The 18,787-nt window shown below is 41.1% G+C and overlaps 1 protein-coding gene across 1 annotated transcript; it reads right to left on the reverse strand.

Annotated features, from left to right (window-relative positions):
* Positions 1-2,276: 2,276 nt before the first annotated feature.
* fbxw11a (F-box and WD repeat domain containing 11a) lies at positions 2,277-18,395 on the reverse strand. The gene is made up of 13 exons (XM_062425146.1): positions 18,278-18,395; positions 13,340-13,408; positions 11,326-11,545; positions 10,707-10,893; positions 10,304-10,394; positions 9,668-9,805; positions 8,375-8,493; positions 6,537-6,786; positions 5,987-6,105; positions 5,115-5,225; positions 4,942-5,020; positions 4,266-4,430; positions 2,277-4,014 (listed from the first exon to the last, which is right to left on the reverse strand). The coding sequence occupies exons 1-12, from the start codon at positions 18,314-18,316 to the stop codon at positions 4,269-4,271; spliced, it is 1,584 nt and encodes a 527-aa protein (XP_062281130.1). The 5' UTR covers positions 18,317-18,395; the 3' UTR covers positions 2,277-4,014; positions 4,266-4,268.
* Between the last annotated feature and the right edge of the window lie 392 nt (positions 18,396-18,787).

An 18,787-nucleotide genomic window follows, 5' to 3' on the forward strand; every position in this document is an offset into this window, starting at 1 on the left:
CTACTTATTTTATTTACAAAAAACAAAACAAAAACCTTTTTCATAAAATTAACATGGCATACATATCAACATACCACCCACCCCAGAAAGAGATTTTCACTATTTTTTGGCTAAACCAATTAATTAATTGAAAAAAAAAATTCCACAGATTATTTTTCATGAAAATTCTTGTTAGTTGTTAGTTGCAAATCTGAGAAAACTAAGAGATTTTAAAATATCCTGAGCAAGTATCAAGGGCCAACATCATGGCAAAAACCTTGCTCTGTTCCTCCTTTCAGCTATGAGAGCTACTGTAGCTATTGGATTTCCCACAGAATGTTCTTTGACACCTGCAGCACTTTTATTCAAACCATCAGATCTCTCATAGAGCCAAGGTGCGAGCAGTTGAATCCCAGAGTACAACGGATTCTCGAACTGTAAGTGGTTGGTATGGGTGAAGTATTCACTGGAGGTCTCAAGCTCTGATCTGAATAAATTGCACAAAAATACAAATCTAAGATTGACCAGCTTCACTCGGGAACCCTCTGACATTGACAGCAGCTGAAAAACAGCTGACCACCAATTTTCTTGCAAAAAACAACCGTCACCTCCTTGTTGCAAAGTTATAGCCTGAATATACAGTATGAAGGATAAGACAAAACAGAGGAAGGGAAACATGCAGTAGTGAGTTTGAGTTTCATAGTTGCTTCTCATCTACCCTGCCCTTATCCCCCACATCCCTCCCCTTCCTTCCCTATCCTAGCGGGAGGTCACTGAAGAGATGTCGCTGCCAAATGACCCAATCATGCCGGGAGACACAAACAGCTGACTCAGGGGGAAAAAAAGGGTTGTACCAGAGGATTCCTATTGCAAGGCAGCAGGAATCTGTGCTGGAGGGGGGGTGGTATAAGGAGGAGACAGTGGGGTGGGAGGGAAACAGGAGAGGGGGGGTATGGGGGTCGGATAAAGAAGAGCGAGCAAGGGGTGGTGGTGGGGTGAGTTGTTCATTTCTGGAACGTTGCTCCAGTTCTACTCGGGAATGATGGAAATATTCTGCGTAGCCAAACCCAGAGTGGAAGGTGTATGGTAATCATGTCGGGGAAGGAATGCCAAATATGTGCGTGAGAACGGAGCTGTGACCTGAGAGCTGCAGGAATTATGGGCCAAAATCCCACAGACCCAGAGGAAGCACACACACCCATACACACATCATATACTAATGGTGCTCCACCAAGCACAAATCCATCCCACATAACTTATTCCCAGAATTTGAAACATTCTACTATACTGAACTAAACCCAGAAATGTAGAAAAACCAACCCCCTCAGCAGAGCAACTTCCCCACGGCTCCTAGTCAAGAGAATACATACTGTACAATAACCAGACAGATGCATTATAGAGCTCAACTACACTAGCCACAGCTTTGCTGTAAATGTACCACTTTAAGCATTTTAAATACATTCCTCCCTCACAGTTATAGTGTTTACCAGACTGCATGTGATCAACTATAACAGGTTGTTTAGACTCCAAACTTGGCTACCAAACAGTTAGAACCCAAGTCTCATAAACAGATTAGACTGTGGGAGATAGTTGAGTTTATACCCCCACCTGGTGGCTATCCTTAAAACACTTACGATATTATCACACAATACAGTTTATGGAACATTTGTTTTTGTTAAATTACTTTATGCAAGCCAGAACTGTGAAAAGTATCAATTATAAGTTCTTACACATCAGAAAATCTTGACAGGTGCACAGGATCAAAATCCTTGACTGTGAATTTGTAACAAATATATATATATATATATATATATATATATATATATATATATATATATATATACACAAAGGTAAACTCCATTTTGTATAACTGACTTAGTGGAGGCAAACTAGCCTTGAGTTACTTTAATTTATTATAACATCTGACTGTGAAAAATATGCACACTGTTCATTACTTTAAGGTTTGTGTCTGAGACTGAAATATTGGTGATTAACAGTGCAGGATTTTTGTTTTTTTTCAGTCACAAATAGTGAAAACTAAAATGACTTAAGACCAGCTTTTCAGCATACAAGTTAGTAATACAAATTTAAAGTCAACATGTTTCATTTGTGAACATTTTGTCATATCTATTGAAAACAGCTGCAAGCGAAGTTTTTATAGAATATGCTGAGAGGGAAAAAAAAAGGTTTAAAATGACTTTCAGTTGTTATCCATACCGATACCAGTCTTAATAGATCATTTACCCGCTGACTGCAACTTCATGGTGTCAGTGCACAGAACTCACTCCGCTGCAGTGTTCTAAACCTGTGACATCACACACATTCCATCCATTGTTTATAATTGTTCTCTCATAGTCAATCAGAATCAAGCTTTAAATGTAAACATATTTTTAAGCTTTCAATATGTCTATCTGCTGTAGCTTGCTCAAATGTTATTTTGTCAACTGAGCAAACTCCATACCCTGTGGAAAAAAGCTGTTGATGCCTCCAGAAAAAAAGTTTTTTTTGGTCCAAACCTTTTAAGTATTTACTGGTCAAGAAACAAAATTACAAATAAATGTTGATATTCTTTAGTTTTGCAGCTGTTGGTCTGAGGTACAAAAGAAACAAACCAAAGCACCAGCGAGTGTTGTATCTACAAGTCAGAAGTGAGAGGGGCAGCATAGCACAACTCCACCCACATGTACACACACATACAGACATGAACAGACAGACAATTAGACACTCATTCATGTTACAGTTGGCTCAACACTCCACCACTGTCAAGTACTTTATTCACAATAAGGTCATTTTCTTCTTTAAAAAATCATTTTTAATATACAACACAATTTTTGACAAGACAACTCTGTTTACAGCTAAATTTGAGCTCTTGAGTTCCAGCTTCTCTCATAACCAAAGCAAGCACGTAGATGATGGGGGAGAGAAAGATGGAGTGAAAGGGACAGATGAACAAGGGTTGAAGTTAGAGTAAAGAATGAGGAAAAAGACAGTAAAGAGGGGAAGAGAAAGAGGACTACGCTTAGTATGATTTTTGTACTAAGAACCAAAATACTCAAATAAAATTAGAAAATAACAGTAATAAAAAACAGTAAGAAAGTAAGAGTTAAAGAGAAAAAAAAAGCTGAGGTGTACCGGGATGCTGTATCCAAGGCAACCTCACATGCATGTCTGTCTGTCTGTTTGACGCGTCTGCTCTGTTCTGCCGTTTCACAAGTCCACATACACAAACACACGCTCACGCAAACTTGAGTGTGTGCGCCCCCATATTCCAAGCGAGTGTGCATCTCTGGGGGTTAGAGGGGAGGGAGCGACGGGGGAGTGGGGGTGAAGAGAGAGAGAGACAGGGAGGAGTGAGAGGGAGTGAGAGGGAGTGGGGACGGATGCAAGTCATCCCCAACACAGTTCTCCCTCAGTCACTCCCTCCATCTCCCATCCTTCCCTCCTTTCCTAGAGCCGAGTAAAGAGTCTCTGTCTCCCACATCACAGCTCTGGTCATCCTCTGTCCAACTGTGCCACTATGTGAGTTTGTGTGTGTGTGTGTGTATTAATTATATTTATATATATAAATATATATATCTATAAGCTATTCCATATCTGTGGAAACCTGTTTTGGCAGGGGTTGAAAACTGAGGAGCAGAGGCTGCTTTAGTTTGTATAAAGGGGACAAAGGGGAGCTTGTGACTTATAAGGTCTACATTAATACTGTCATTAGTGTACTTTACAAACATAAATTAGTAGTAGAAGGTGAACTTCTTGGGAGAGTTGCGTTGGTTCTGTAGTAGGGCATCCTCATCAGTGTTGACCTGTGTGTGCGTGTCTGTGTGTGCATGTTGTGGGACTGGTGGGAAATGGGGCACAAGCTTAAGAGTCTGTCAGAACGGGCAGGGAAGTGGAGGTGGCAAGGGCGGGGGTGGGAGGTGGACAGAGAGATGACGAGGAGGAAGGAGAAGAGATGGGCTCCTTTCCATGATGGATGCACCCATCAGCCAATCAGCCCTGGGCTCCTCCAATAGAGGGTGTGGTGGATGGCGCCACCTGTGAACAAGAAAGAAGCGTGCAATCACACACTGAGCATCAACACACACACACACACACACACACACACACACACACACACACACACACACACACACACACACACACACACACACACACACACACACACACACACACACACACACACACACACACACACACACACACACACACACACACACACACACACACACACACACACGTAATGCTTACATTAACATGATATATACACATTTGTAGAGTCTGTGTACCTGCTATCTAGAAATGTAAGTGTAGGTGCGGGAGGGAGACCGTCCCTCTGACTGGCCATTGGTCGAGACGTTCAGGAAGTCCCAGATCAGAATGGTGTCGTCATGAGAACTGCTGATGATCTGGAATTCATCAAACTGCAGACGAAACACGCGGCCAGAGTGCTCCTGAAAACACAAAACGAATCAGGAAATCATGTTCACATGTTTGCATACAATCAGACCATAGACTGTGATAAGACTGAGATGGAGATTTGTGGTGACATCTATACATTTTTAGGTGGGTTTCTGATATTTTGTCCACCCAATTTATATCACCACATGTAGACCAAATATCCATTATTTTTCTTAACCACAAACTACAGCCTCCAAAATGACCATGAAAGTGAATTAACACCTCTCTAACACAGCTTCAATAAAAATGTAACATTAGAGGATTAATGAGGTAATAATGTATTGCTGTTGTATTAATTCTTTATATTCTTTAATATCATCTCAATGACATATTTTCACCATCAAGAAACACATTATAAGAGGTGTAATCAATCATAAAAACTCTTATGTGGAAAGAAAAATCACTTTGTTTTTCACAAGGCAGTTAGAAATTACACACATTACACAGTTAGAACTTGCGCATTAGCCTCATCCATTGCCACTTGGCAGCAGTGAGGATACTCACCACTAGAGTGCGCAGACATAGTGTGCTGGCAGGGGCTCGTGGGTCTAGGGCTGCCTGGAGGTCCCACACCTTGATCTTACTGAAGAGAGAAACACAACACAACACAAAATCAGAATCAAATTGTGTGTCTGTGCATATGAGTGAGTGTTTGTGTGTGTGTGTATGAAACTCACCCGTCATAAGCCCCGCTGACAATCCTCTTGTTGTCAAAGCGAATGCAGCGCACCAGCTCCTCGTGACCTTCCAGCACTCGCAAACATGCCCCACACTCTATGTCCCATAACCTACAGAAAGGGAAGCATTAGTAAATAAATACAGAGATATACAGTCCCTCCACTGTTCAGACAGTTTTAAGTGGTCAAATATTATTTCAATGACACTTAACAGCGGGATTGTTTTTGTCATGATGGGAAGTGTTTTTCAGCCTCTAGATGAGAGATCCACTTTTATGTTAAAATGTTAATTTCCAGTCTTCCTAAATGTAGTGATTCATGTACTTAACTGTGTTTTATCTGTATTCTGACATCCTAGTTGGCGCAAGATACATGGATTTGGTCAATTCAGATTCAAACTCTCTTTCTCATTGGCAGAGAGTAGCAGTGTACAAAATATTCAGCAGGCAGCTTCTCACTTTTAGTTGTCCTGGCCGTCAATTCAAACTAAAAAACATCAACGCCAACAGATCATATCAGCTGTCCCTAATGAAAGTTAACCCTGAGTGACTTGATGACAGGCCAAAATTTTAAATCGTCTGTTGTGGGTTTTGTGTTCTCTCTGAAAGCAGGTGTGTTGGTACTCAGCAAAAGTGATCATGATATCTGGTGGATAAGTTATAATAGTACGACACATCTCTTTTCTGGCACTATATTGGAAATCTAGCAATTTGTTTTGTGTCAGTGAATCAAATATTATAAAAAATATATATAAAAATGATTGGGAGATGACGAAAATATTACATAACATATTAATCATAAACCTCTGATAGATAGCCAACAGCTTCTGTGTATAACAACTTTGTGGTTGAAATAAGATGGCATAAACGTACCGGATTGTGTTGTCAGATGAGCCGCTGACAACCAGGCGATCCCGGTACTGTAGACAGGCAATGCCTCGCTTGTGACCATTTAGGGTGCGCACAAACTCACAGGTACTGGTGCTCCATACCTGCGGGACGACAACACGGAAAACTTTGTGAAATAATAATGGCCAGAAAAGTTAACATGCTGAAACCACTAAGACTTATGAGGCTGTTCAACAGATAAATGTGACATTTTTACAGTCTTTGAGTGCATCTTGTACAAATAATTGGATCACACTGTGAGTTGACCATTGTTTGGCCAATGTCTTTTTAAAACAGTAAATATAGGGAAGCAGAGGGTTGCTGGTTTGAATTCTGGATTTACAGTAGAAATATGGATCGAGAAATCTAATGAGAAACACTGTCTAGTCTGTTAAACTACCACAGCAGGCTGTGTAAATATGAAAAAAGCCTGTCTGCTCCAAACTTTATTAGAGAAATAACATTTAATGAAACTCTACCCTGCAGCAACTGTCAGAAATGTTTCTCTAGCAATCGCGCTCTTAGATTTTGTTACCTTGATGGTGCGGTCCCCTGAGGCGGACACGATATATTTGTCGTCAAAGTCGACCACATTGACAGCAGCGCGGTGTCCTACCAGGACACGACGTAAGCTGATGTCAGTCGGTGAGGCCATGTCCCAGACAGCAATTGAGCGGTCCTTGGAACAGGTGACCATCAGGCCGTTGGCAAAGCGTAGGTGAAGCACTGCCTCGTTGTGGTGGATCAGTGTGTTCAGTACCTCACCCGTTGTCACCTCCCACACCCTGCAGAGGAAGACAGAGATGGAGGGAAACAGGAGGATACGGGATGATTGAGAAAACAGAAGTATGGAGAGATGACAGAGTGGCCGTATGATGAGGGCAAAGGTGATGGAGAAAGAAAAGAAAAGGTGGAATGGAGCAGGAGTGAAAAAATGGGGATGTGGAATGAGAGGAGAGGGACAAAGGGAAGAAATGACAAAAGGGTGAGAAAAGTGGAAAAAGATAGCAGGAAGGGGTGAAGTAGGAAAGAAAAATTAGATGGGGACAACGGGAAGAGCGGTCAGAAACGAAAGAAAATAAGGTTGAAGACAGAGTGGAAAAGATATGTAATGGGAGCAAAGGAAAAAGGAAAACAATGGAGACATGAGAGAGAATTATGTTTATTAGTTTTACAATGGAGAATAAATCCGAGTTCACACACACACGGCTGTGAAGAACATGTTACTGAGCTGCACTGCTGAGTATTGCAAGTTAAATACAGAACAGTCTGGAAAAGCTGACAGCCAAACCTACAAACAAAGTGCCTGTCACGGTGTTTCTAAGGAAGTGAAGTCACACTTTCCTTGGATATCTCCCAGCAAGTACGGCTGAAGTGTGAAGTAATAAGAGAATTAATGTTGGGCTTCTGTATGCAGTAGCCAAGCAAGTGTCAACAGACACAGACGCACACACAGGACAGGTCTTTAAATGTATGCTATGTAACATACGCCACTACCTCTTGAAATGATGGTTAATCTAAATACGAAACAAAAAACTTCAATACTCTTACACAGCAGCTGTCAGTTGCGCTGTGACAGACAGCAACGTAAACTTTTTTTGGTCAGGTTTGGAAAGGCAGTCACTGTACACAGTGAGCTAATGTGAGATGGTGGATGGTCCTTCTCCCAGGACAGCACCATATTGTACTGTGACCTTCAGTATAATGTTTGTTAGAAGAGCCTGGTGTTATACATTTATGATATGTTTCAAAAAAATGTGTCCAAATGTTCATATTTCAAATATAGCATTTTTTGGACTATACTTCACTTTCTGGACACATACATTTTGCATAAATTTCTACTGACAGATCTAAAGTGATGTATTCAACCCAAGAGGAAATATGAAAAATATCCTACAAGGAAATCTGCAGACTAACAGAAGCTGCAGTGGTTTGGACTTATGGAAAATGTAAATGTAAAGGGTTAGGGGGATTTTTTTCTCATTATGTTGTCATGGTTAACAAAGGTTTTACACTGTGTTCAGCTGGGGCAGAAGAAGTATTGAGATTCTTTACTTAAGTAAAAGTGCCAATTCAGCAATGTAAAAACACTCCATTACAAATAAAAGTACAGAAGTATTAGCAGCAACATATATTTAAAAGTATTACAGTAAAAATACTGGTTTCATCCCTCTGACTGATATAATATAATGACATAATTACATTAATACTGAAGCATCAAACCAAACTGAGTAAATATTTTGTACTCCACTAAATTGACTTACACTACTTTCCACCTTTGGTGTTCAAACTAAATTTTTAATTTTGCCGACACAGTTTTGGGTGCTACTCAAAACACAGTGTGTTGTATCTGTAAGACGATGCGTTTCATACCTGACAGTTGAGTCAGAAGACCCAGTGACGATGACCCTCTCATCATACTGCAGGCACAACACTGAGCCTGTGTGACCAGTCAGTATCTTCAGACACTCCAGAGACTGTTTATCCCAGATCTATGAGCAGGAAAGACAGGAGGAGGGAGAAAGATAAGTGAAGCAGAAAGCGGGAGACATATGGACAGAGTGGGACACAGAAGAAGAAGAAGAAGGAGAAGAAATAGAATAAGTAAGTGGTTAAGAAAAGGTTGCAGATTTGGGTCATGCTAAGAATGGCATTTTCTCACTGCAGTGTTCATGAACTGTTCATGCCCCATTTCCCCCCTCTGCTGTGCTGAGCTCTGTGTGTACCTTAGAGCCATTCAGCTCTTCCCTGGGTGTGCGTCAGCCTCCTCCAGAACAATAAGAAGACAAATCCACTTTTCTCCTCCCTCTACCCTCCCCTCCTCTTCATCATCTCCTCCTCCTCCTTCTCCTCTCCTCCCAGGCCAGACAGATAAATGGAACACACAACGGGTCTGGAGCTGAGCCTTTTTATCCTATAATTCACTTGTGTTCTGTCTCAGTGTCTGCTCGTTTAGCCCAGCGCCACAGACAATAAGATGATGAGCCATACTGAGCCCAAGAAAAGATTCAATTCATAAAATGCTCTAATGCAGGTAGGGAGAAACAACCACACACACAGAGCATGCATGTCATTCTTATAGCCAGCACTTTTGGCTCGCTTTACTGCTGGTGCTTAGCACAAGTCGGATCAATCTTAATTACTGCTACATGTCAGTTTGGGCCACTAGGACAGACTGATACATGAAGACAGTATGTTTTCGCTGCCACAGCAACAGGAAAAAACAACTTCATAAATATATATTTGACAATGTCAAATTCCAGTATACTAATGTATATATGCTACCAGTAAGAGATCTGGTAATCAATCATTGTTTGCACACAATGATACATGATGGTTTACAAATAAAGTTGGAGTTCTGTTAACTAATTAACCTACTTCTAACTAAAAATGATGGGTTCTGATTTTATTCTACGAAACAGGTTTTTAATTTTCAGGAGCTGATCTACTTGATGAAATGACTATTACAATCTAATGAAATAATACCGTTCATAATAAATAAATACAGCCTTTTATTATTTTGTACATCAAAACCTGCCAACATGTCCACTGGACACACCTCTGAGGTGCCAATGGGTGGCAGAGCACAGTAGCAATGAACTTCAAGTCATCATATTAGGGAACTCAGACAGTCCTACATGTTTTAAATTTAAAAAACACACATACCTTGATGGAATTGTCCCTAAGGCCACTGATGATCTTGTCATCGTCGTACTGGAGACAGTAAACCCCTTTACTATTTTCTGAGCGACACTGAATCCTCTGCAAGTTGTGTCTGCCACATCGCCAGTTAGCCTCAATAGTCTGGAGGGAAGAGGGAGAAACAATGAGAAAGAAATACACAAACACAAGAGGCCTCCTAAGCCTGAAAGAGAAGCACTGTATTTTAACAGGGAGAAGATGGAGGTAAATAATATGTAATGCAACGTTATTAGAAGGGGACAGAAACAGATTTGTAGGATTAGAATAACACTGTAACACCAAGACATATGGTTGCAAATGTGAGGATAAACGTATTATAACAAGTATTATAACATAAATAAATTAACCAGCAGAATATTTAATCATATTAGACCATTTTAATGCCATTCAATCAGCCATGTGTAGATGTAGACCTGTATTGTGTCAGTTTTTAAGTGGGAGTCCTGATTATAGTATAGAGAGTTTTTGACATACTATAATACAGTCCCTGCCATTACAAACGAAGAAGAAGTCATCTCTGAGGCACAATGAAAGCAAAACAAAACTACTAAAATCTCATAATGTTCGGTTAATACTGAAATTTGTTTAGCTTTCACTTACCTCTATGTCTTGGATGATCTTGGGATAAAGGGAGTGATAGTAGGAGTTGGGCGGGACTTCTGCTGTGCGGTTCTTGAACAGATATTTCTCCCTGAGGGAAGAAAAATATTATGAGTGACAGCTGCTTTGTGTGCACTGGGTTTTTCCCCTCACCTGCAATAGACACTCAAGACTCAGCCTAATACAACCAGTTTTCTTTCTCTCTCTTACTCTGACTTTCTTTTATATTACAGTACCAGTCAAACTTCTGGACACAACTTCCCATTCACTTCAATGAGAAAGGTGCAAATCCAACACCAAAAACTGGAGGAAAACTGACAACAAACCCAGTAAACCTCTACAATTTGAGTGCCACCCCTGTGTGTGTGTGTGTTTGTGTGTAAACAGGTGGGTCCAGTCTTACCACTGGTGTCTCTCGGACAGGCCTTTCCACAGTGGGTCAGTGCGGACCATGCGTTCGATGAGCTTCTTCCACAGCATACCCTCAGAGATGACCCTTTGCCATTCCTTACACACCAGCTCTGCCGAGCAAAGCGAGCGTGCATCTAGGAAAGACAGGATGTTCTCCGCTATGTGATCCAAGCCTTGGGCTGTAGGGAGGAAGAGAAAGGGGTGAAGAAGCATTTGCAACAAAATTAAAAGAATTTCATCTCTTTTTTTTCTGTGCCTAGGGCTCATTATTTTCATATTTTAAAATGTCTAAAAAGCAGATTAAAAAAATACAATACAAAAATCAGTTTAGAAATTTTGTAGCATCAGCAGTTTTTTTTCTATGCTCACTACAAGAGGGAATTGTTTACTATAAACTACAATATTCATCATCGTCTTTGAGCACCAAACAACTTTGGTAAAAACTAGATGCAAATCACTTTGAATTGATTTGCTCCTTTAAAAGCAAACCAATAAAATAACGTTTAACATGTTTCTGTGGAAATTATTAAAAAACAAAAACATCACGAGTCATGCAAATCAGCTCACACTGGATTTGTTGCCACTAAAAGCATTCACATCTGCATTTGTACCTGGGAGCGCGGTGATGAAGTCCCTCTGCAGCATGGGTTTGAGGTAGGAGTTAATGTGGCCGTGCTGGTAGTGGCACATACGGGAGATCAAGCGCTCGACAAACTCCACCTGGTCGGCCTCTGACCACTGGTCAAACAGGACGATGCAGTGTTCCTTCTCCTTCTCATAGTTCCCCTCTGACGGACGCTTGCGGGACCCCACAACAGGACCGTTACTAAGCTGTAAAGAGCAGGGGTACAACAACACATTTATTAAAACATACAAAATAAATCAATTATGTTAGATTGAGAGTCATTTAAGAGATTAATGAAATGACGCACAACGATTCATATGTTCAACTTCACATTTGGCAGGTGTATTTCTTAGGACCTGAGGAAAAGCTGTGTTGAATTTGGTGCAGTTTTGACAAGCAACACGTTTAATATTAATAAACTTAGAATAAACAAGTTAACAGCGAGCCGCTCCGCTCTGCAGCAGTGGGGCGGAGCTTCAGAGCTGACAAGCCGGGAGAAATATAGTTGGAGAAATCACATGGCGTGGTCTAAAGAGAGAAAAGTAGACTGCGAACAGAGCTTTAATCAAGAATGGACAGACTATTACATCTTCATTCTTCCTATGGGCAGTTTGTTATTCATTGATGATTTTGGAGGGAGGAGCAAAATAATCGATAATAGCTAGATAGCTTCTCTAGCCTTCATGGTACACACACGGGGAGGTGACATGGGAGAAACACATTTGGAGAAATTACATGGCGTGCTCTAAAAAGGGAACAGTAGATAGCAAAATAATGGGTTTTAATCAAGAATGGACGGACTCTTGCATGTTCCTTCTTTCTACGGGCAGTTTAAAAGTAGTTTGTCTCATAAGCTGCAGGATTGTGGCGATTGTGAAGTGACACTACAGACAAAACACAAATCTTTGGAGCTAACACACCCACCCAAATCTGAACTGAGAGCACAGAGAATAAACAATTTAAGAGCCTTATATGATCGATCCACTTTATTTTAAGATGCGCATTTTCATAAGCTCTTTTATGTATTTTTAAATGCAGCCCTAATTTTACTTGAAATGAGAAAAGAACATTTATTTACTATTAGAGTATTTACTATGTATAAAATCTGTGTATAATAGAATACACACCTCAAATCAACTGTATTAATTTTTCTGTGCGTTGAAGCCGCAATAGTGGAAGCCAAGCAATCAGCCCATTCGGGCACAGTTTGGAGGGGCTAGTTAACCAAAATCAAGATCAGTCTTATTGGTGCATTCTGTTTAATTATCTGGATGTTACATTTGTGCCACCTGTGATAGCATTTTTTCTGGAGAAGAAGGGAAAATGTCAGATGGTGGCATAACTTCTTGAGTGAGTGCCTAATTGCATCACTGCAATGAAATTCAAAATTATGTCAAATATTTAAAAAAATATTTTATTTCAAATCTTGCTACCACAGTTAAGATTTGCTAAATTTAGCTGCAAAAACAAAATTACTACAAAAACTTTTGACTCATATTTTCCATTACTGAAATGAGTGTGTTGGAAAAAATGGGGACTGAAACTGAAAGTTGCTGTATTGTTTTAAGGCAGTTTATGTATCAAGGATCAAGAGAAAGTTGTTAAATCACCAGATTTCAGTGGGGATGGGGGGTTTAAGTGTGGGGATAAGAACAAATGCTTTGAATTAAATGTTCATGTCCACAGCATTAGTCTACATCAGTGTGAGTTTTACTTAAATAAAGACCTGAATGGAACATGCAGATATTTACACTATAAATACAACTAAATATCCATATTGACTGCCCTCAAAGGGTTGCCTTGGCTAGGGGGTTTGAATAAAAAGGTATACAATTGATAAACTGTGTGTCTCTACAACACAGAATATCCATATTCAAGATTTTAAATAAATTTAGAGTGGTGCACATCCCACAATTTCCCCCCATTTTTAAAGCTCATGGATCAACTATACACAAACTCATCACCCACATAAAAATAAGCACAAGCGCACAAACACACACCTTGAGAACTGTGTTCTTCTTTGGCGACAGATCGTCCACAAGGTTCTGTGACTCCATCCCTGATGTGTTCTGTGGAAAAAGGACAAAACAAACATGTGGATGTGGGTTAGTGTTATATTCTCTTTGTGTGTGTGTGTGTTAAAGGCACTGTGAGAGCCAGGGCAGCGGTGTGGATAGCGCTGGACACAAGAGTGCCACAAACACAGCCAAGGAAGGGTAACCATCATGACTTCTGAGGCGTGCGTGTACACACACACACACACACACACACACACACACACACACACACACACACACACACACACACACACACACACACACACACACACACACACACACACACACACACACACACACACACACACACACACACACACACACACACACACACACACACACACACACACACACACACACACACACACACACACACACACACACACACACACACACACAGAAAAAAAACAGAGCACTGCAACAAAAGGAATCTATCTGCTTGCTTGTCTGTGATGTGGGCTAAGTAGTCTGGACAGGAAATTAAACTGCAGCATCTTGGGTATGTCACTGGCAGCAGCTCAAGCATGAATGTAATGAAACTAAAATGAGATAGCAGCCTTACTGCATATATAGAGGATAGAAAAAACTGGGAGGTCATCAGATCCCTCCTATTTCTAGCATGACTGAAGTCTTACAAATGATTCCAGTCACATTAAAAGTCCACTGCAAACGTTGTAGAGTAACATGAATCCTTCCAACAACAAAAGGGGTAAAGCACAATTTACTTATTGACAACAATAGAGTGGGAGCTGTGCTCTTAACACTTCATTCATAATGTATATAGTTATCATTGTAATCTGCCAAATTTATCTGATACACTTGATAAGTAGTAGGTTCCTCATAGTGTGTATACTGTTCTTCTGGCAGCAAAAGTATTCTTACATTCATTATTATATACATAACACCAACACAGAAACCTGCTGTCCTTTTAGGGGGCTCAGTGTCTACTTGTTTCAGTTGGTGACTGAGAATACACTAGACCCATAATATAAGGAGGCTATCATGAATTAACATACTGTTCCCATACTTTTAAGCATACACTACAAACTCTCAGAGCATAACTACCCATGAAACACACCTAAGAAGGCACAAACACATTATTACCGTTCGTCTCATATACTTTCACTGACAAATTTGGGGAAATGGGATAAATAGCCTTCACCTGGGAAAGGGTGAATGCTATTGCATGCGTGAGTTTGTGTAGGTGATGACTGAGCCAAGGTCAGTCTTTAAAAATGGCTGCGTAGGCAAAAAGGCCAGAATAGAGGCCTGTCTGTCTATATATTGTAATACTTTGTCTGTTGGTGCTTCTCCAGGGGTCAAAGAGTTGCAGTTGGTTGGTTTATATATGCAGCGTGTCTGACAAAACAAGATTATTAATCTATCCAGTTATTACTCTCTAAATAAAACCCAGAGGATCCCTCTCAAATTTGGATTTGAGTAAGAGCTGTTCCAGGTTTTTCTCCCAGCAGTAGTCCAGCTAACTTGGTAAAGCTACCTCCTGGATATTGGCCAAAACCAACATATAACATCTCAGTGGTTGCCACTGACACAACCACACAAACAAACAAACAAGGTCAGGTACCAAGACCAAAGCAGACAGGACAGGAGGCCAGGATGGGCTTGCTGGTGTTGATGATCATGCAGAGCAGGAAAAACAAGGAAGGAAGGAGAGATTAAAACAGACAGACCAGATTTGACCAGGCAGGCAGGCAAGCAAGCATGTAGCCTCTCAGAGCTTGAAGGAAGACCCCCCACCTCGGCCCTCACACCTCCAGGTAGAAGGGGAGACAACATTACTCCTCAGTGCTGGGTTATTCTCTGGTACCCCCTCAATCCTTCCTCCACTCACAATGTTATAAGGAAATGATCTATTCAAACTCATCTGATGGTAAAACTTTCCATTACAGGACACAATCACCGTTTTCGTGTTCTGAGGCCTAATTTAGTTGCAAGAACTGTGATTTGACATGATTACAAAGAAGTCAATTATAGTTTAGAAAGCTACAATTCTGTTTAAAGCAGAGAGAGCTGGAGGACGCACCAGAGAAGAACCTGAGAGCAGTGTGCTTCCAACAGGGAGGAAAGGACAACGGAAGGTGAGGAGGTAGGAGGGTGAGGGGGGTGAGTGGATGCTGTCCGCACAGAGGTGGCATGAGGAGTCGTGTGGAGTGGGCGAAGGAAAGTGAAAGATGTGGAGATGGCGAGGGAGGAGGGAGGGAGAGGAGGAGGAGCAGCAGAATTAAGAGGAGATAGGCAGAACCTGGTTGTGAGCCCGGGTGGAGGGGATGCTCTGCAGGCACCTGAGTGCACACAAACTCTCAGCCACCGAGGAGCAGCCCAGCCAGAGAGAGCGAGGCACAGAGCACTGTGTGAAAGAGAGAGAGGAAGGGAGGAAGGGAGGAGGAGAACGAAGTGGACAGGGTGAGGGAGGAAGAGAAAGGGAAGAGCGAGAGACCAGAGATGGGTAGTAAAGGAAAAGAGGAGGGTGGGGGCGTGGGGAGTTAATGAGGGAAGTTGGGAGGAGGATACCAAAGGAGATGATTGAATGGATGGATTAATGAATTGACATATGGATGGAAGTGTTGAGAAGTTTGTATGGAGGAATAGAATAGTTGGTGTGGGAAAGTGTAAGAATACAAAAATAGTGGATAAATAATAGGTGAGGTTTGGTGGGGATTCATGAGGATGTGGTGTGTAACCATTAAAGGTGAGGGGAGAAAAGAGGGGAGGAGGTGGGGGAATAGTGAGGGGAAAAACCAGTATTAGAGCTACACACACATTGGCACAGTGAGCGCAGGAACACACACTCCTTCACACACAAGATACAGACTGATAAACATACACACAGAAGCAATATTAGACATGAACTGGGTGGGGATAGGTAGAGGAGAGGGAGGGTTAATGGGATTAATTGTCAATCATTGACACTCTTGTTTTGACAAACACCCCACCCACTGTTCTGCCATCCCCACTCTCATGAGTGGTTAGTGAAATAACACTGGGACAAAAAATAAAATAAAATAAAACAAACAGACACAACCCAGACAGGAATCAAACTTTTCTTTGAGCTAGAAGATTTCTGACCCAAAATGCTTCACAAGTGTATAATCTTTCCTCAATTTTAATATGTGCGAGCTTTCTTCAGTGGAAAGAAGTAGATTAGGTGTAGAAGTTCATGGCTACACAGAGATACATACAGTATGTGCCCTTGTCAGATGAATAACTTATGTACCTTTTCAAGATGTACATCTTACCCTGTGGCAGTGTCAGCACTTTGGGTACATTCAAATATTATGTATTTACAAACATTTATATATTATCAATTGTGCTTTTAATATGTATTTGAACCTAAAGGCCACAATACAGATCAAACAAACATTTGAAGAGCATTGCATTTATTACCATTCGTGTTTCTCACTTCACAGTAATCCACTGACTTTCTCCTTTAGTAAATTTGACTCTATATTGACATTCAGTTACTCTCAGTGATGATTATTCATGATCTATAAACATATATTGTGATTGTGGATATGGCCATTTAGCAACAATAGCGTTAGATACAAACTTATCGCTCAGTCACGCTGGATACGTATGCTCCAGGATATCAACTAAACAATCTAAAAAAAATGTTTCATTTCCGAGGCCTAATTAGCTATCTTAATATTGTTTGGCAGTACAATTTATTTGTGTGTTGGTTAAACTGAAGGCTAAATGTGATATATATATATATATATATATATATATATATATATATGTGTGTGTGTGTGTGTATATATATGTATATATATATATATATATGTATATATATATGTGTATATATATATATGTGTGTGTGTGTGTGTGTGTGAGGTTTGAATACCGACCAAACTAATGCTAATTATTAACTATAACAACTGTATATATAGACGAGCGCCTCGTCTTAATTGACGTCTTTCTTTACGAACACTGACCCCTGTAATGTTAATATTAGCCATTCGTAAGCCAACATTAGCCTAGCTGGCTAGCTTGTCACGATAGCTGATAATTCAACAAGAAACCCAAGTTACCTACTCATCAAATCTAACCGCCTATAAACGAAAACATCTATATAAGTAACACTTTGTGTTTATGGTAAGCAAAAGCTCTTTTAATATCATGACCAGCTGACTGTTTTGATATGGAAATGGCTGTCAAGTTAGCGTTTTTACCATGCTAGCTATTTAGCTAATTGCTAAATCGCTAATCGCGGTAATGCTATGTGAATGAAAAAGCAATACACTTCCTTCTACGCACTTTAAAAATATAAACAGACGAGCGGCACATTGATAAGATTTTTGCTTCACTCCGGCGTGTTGTGGAAGCTCCTCGACCCGCTCTACATATCTATTACCGTGTAGGTCTGTCTTCACATAAACTACATAAAATAACATTCCCGTAAATTGACGTGGTTCATCGCCTGGTAGCCAGTGTTAGCTGGACGGCTAGGTATCAGACAGGGCCCAGTGAAGGTGGCGCAGCGTCACCGCAGTGAGCGCTGCTCCGAGAATCATCGGCTGTCTTCGGCCGACGACTACACATCAGCCTCTGGTTTACCCTGAAGTTTACCGGATTTAGCCAAAAGAACACATGATTTACATTTATCAGATGTCGATGTCTAGGTGTTGTTTATCAATCCAGTCAATATCCGGAGCATTCTTAGCTAAATGTATCGATAATTTCAGGCCCTCCCTCTGATTTCTGGTCACCCCCCCCCCCCTCCTCCTTTCTCCTCCACCTCTCCCGACAAGCCGCTTTCAGCTCATCCGGCCGTCGAATCGAGCCTCGCCGCTTCCCTCAATATTAATGTGATACTGCACACCTCGAGTGTCCAGGATGCCACATCGAAAAGAAAAATCTTACCATCAGTTCCAACGTTTTGTCCTCCATCTCCGGCTCCATGTTGACGATCCCCCCCGAAACTCGCTCTGAAAATGGAAACCCAGCCCTGCGTCGGCGGCCCGCAAATGCAGAGACGTCATTCACTTCGCTCAACCACACAGCTTTGGTAGGGCTGTGTCAAAGGGGTGGGTGGGGGATGGGTACGCCCATGCAATGAAAACAAGGCGCTGATTGGACAGATTTTGTCAAAGGGGGTGTGGTTCTATCGTTTTGCCTTTTATTGATTGGCTTACCGTGGTACCAAGGCTTCCCCGGTGACTCCCCCAAACAAAAGGGCAAATGGATGAAGATGCTGTTGCTATCCTGAAGAGGAATACACTAAGGCAAAATCAATCATCCGCATAGCTTTGCCATGAGATGCTGCAGGATGTTGGGCAATTTAGAATGTCATGTGTGATTTATGGCAATAGTAATTTAGATTAAGCTCCCCCCAAAAAAACCAGCTGTTTAAGTTATGATGCATGGGTGTCA

The sequence above is a fragment of the Scomber scombrus genome, chromosome 9 (genome assembly GCF_963691925.1).
Source record: "Scomber scombrus chromosome 9, fScoSco1.1, whole genome shotgun sequence".
In the NCBI taxonomy this organism is placed as follows: domain Eukaryota; kingdom Metazoa; phylum Chordata; class Actinopteri; order Scombriformes; family Scombridae; genus Scomber; species Scomber scombrus.

Bases quoted from the DNA above. Each gene is read 5' to 3' on its own strand.
- fbxw11a (XM_062425146.1), bottom strand. From the start codon at position 18,316: ATGGAGCCGGAGATGGAGGACAAAACGTTGGAACTGATG. The intron at 9,806-10,303 runs GTAAGTGAAAGC...TCTTCCCTCCAG, and splicing joins AGATCATCCAAGACATAGAG to ACTATTGAGGCTAACTGGCG. The intron at 6,106-6,536 runs GTAACAAAATCT...GTCGTCCCGCAG, and splicing joins CAGGGGACCGCACCATCAAG to GTATGGAGCACCAGTACCTG.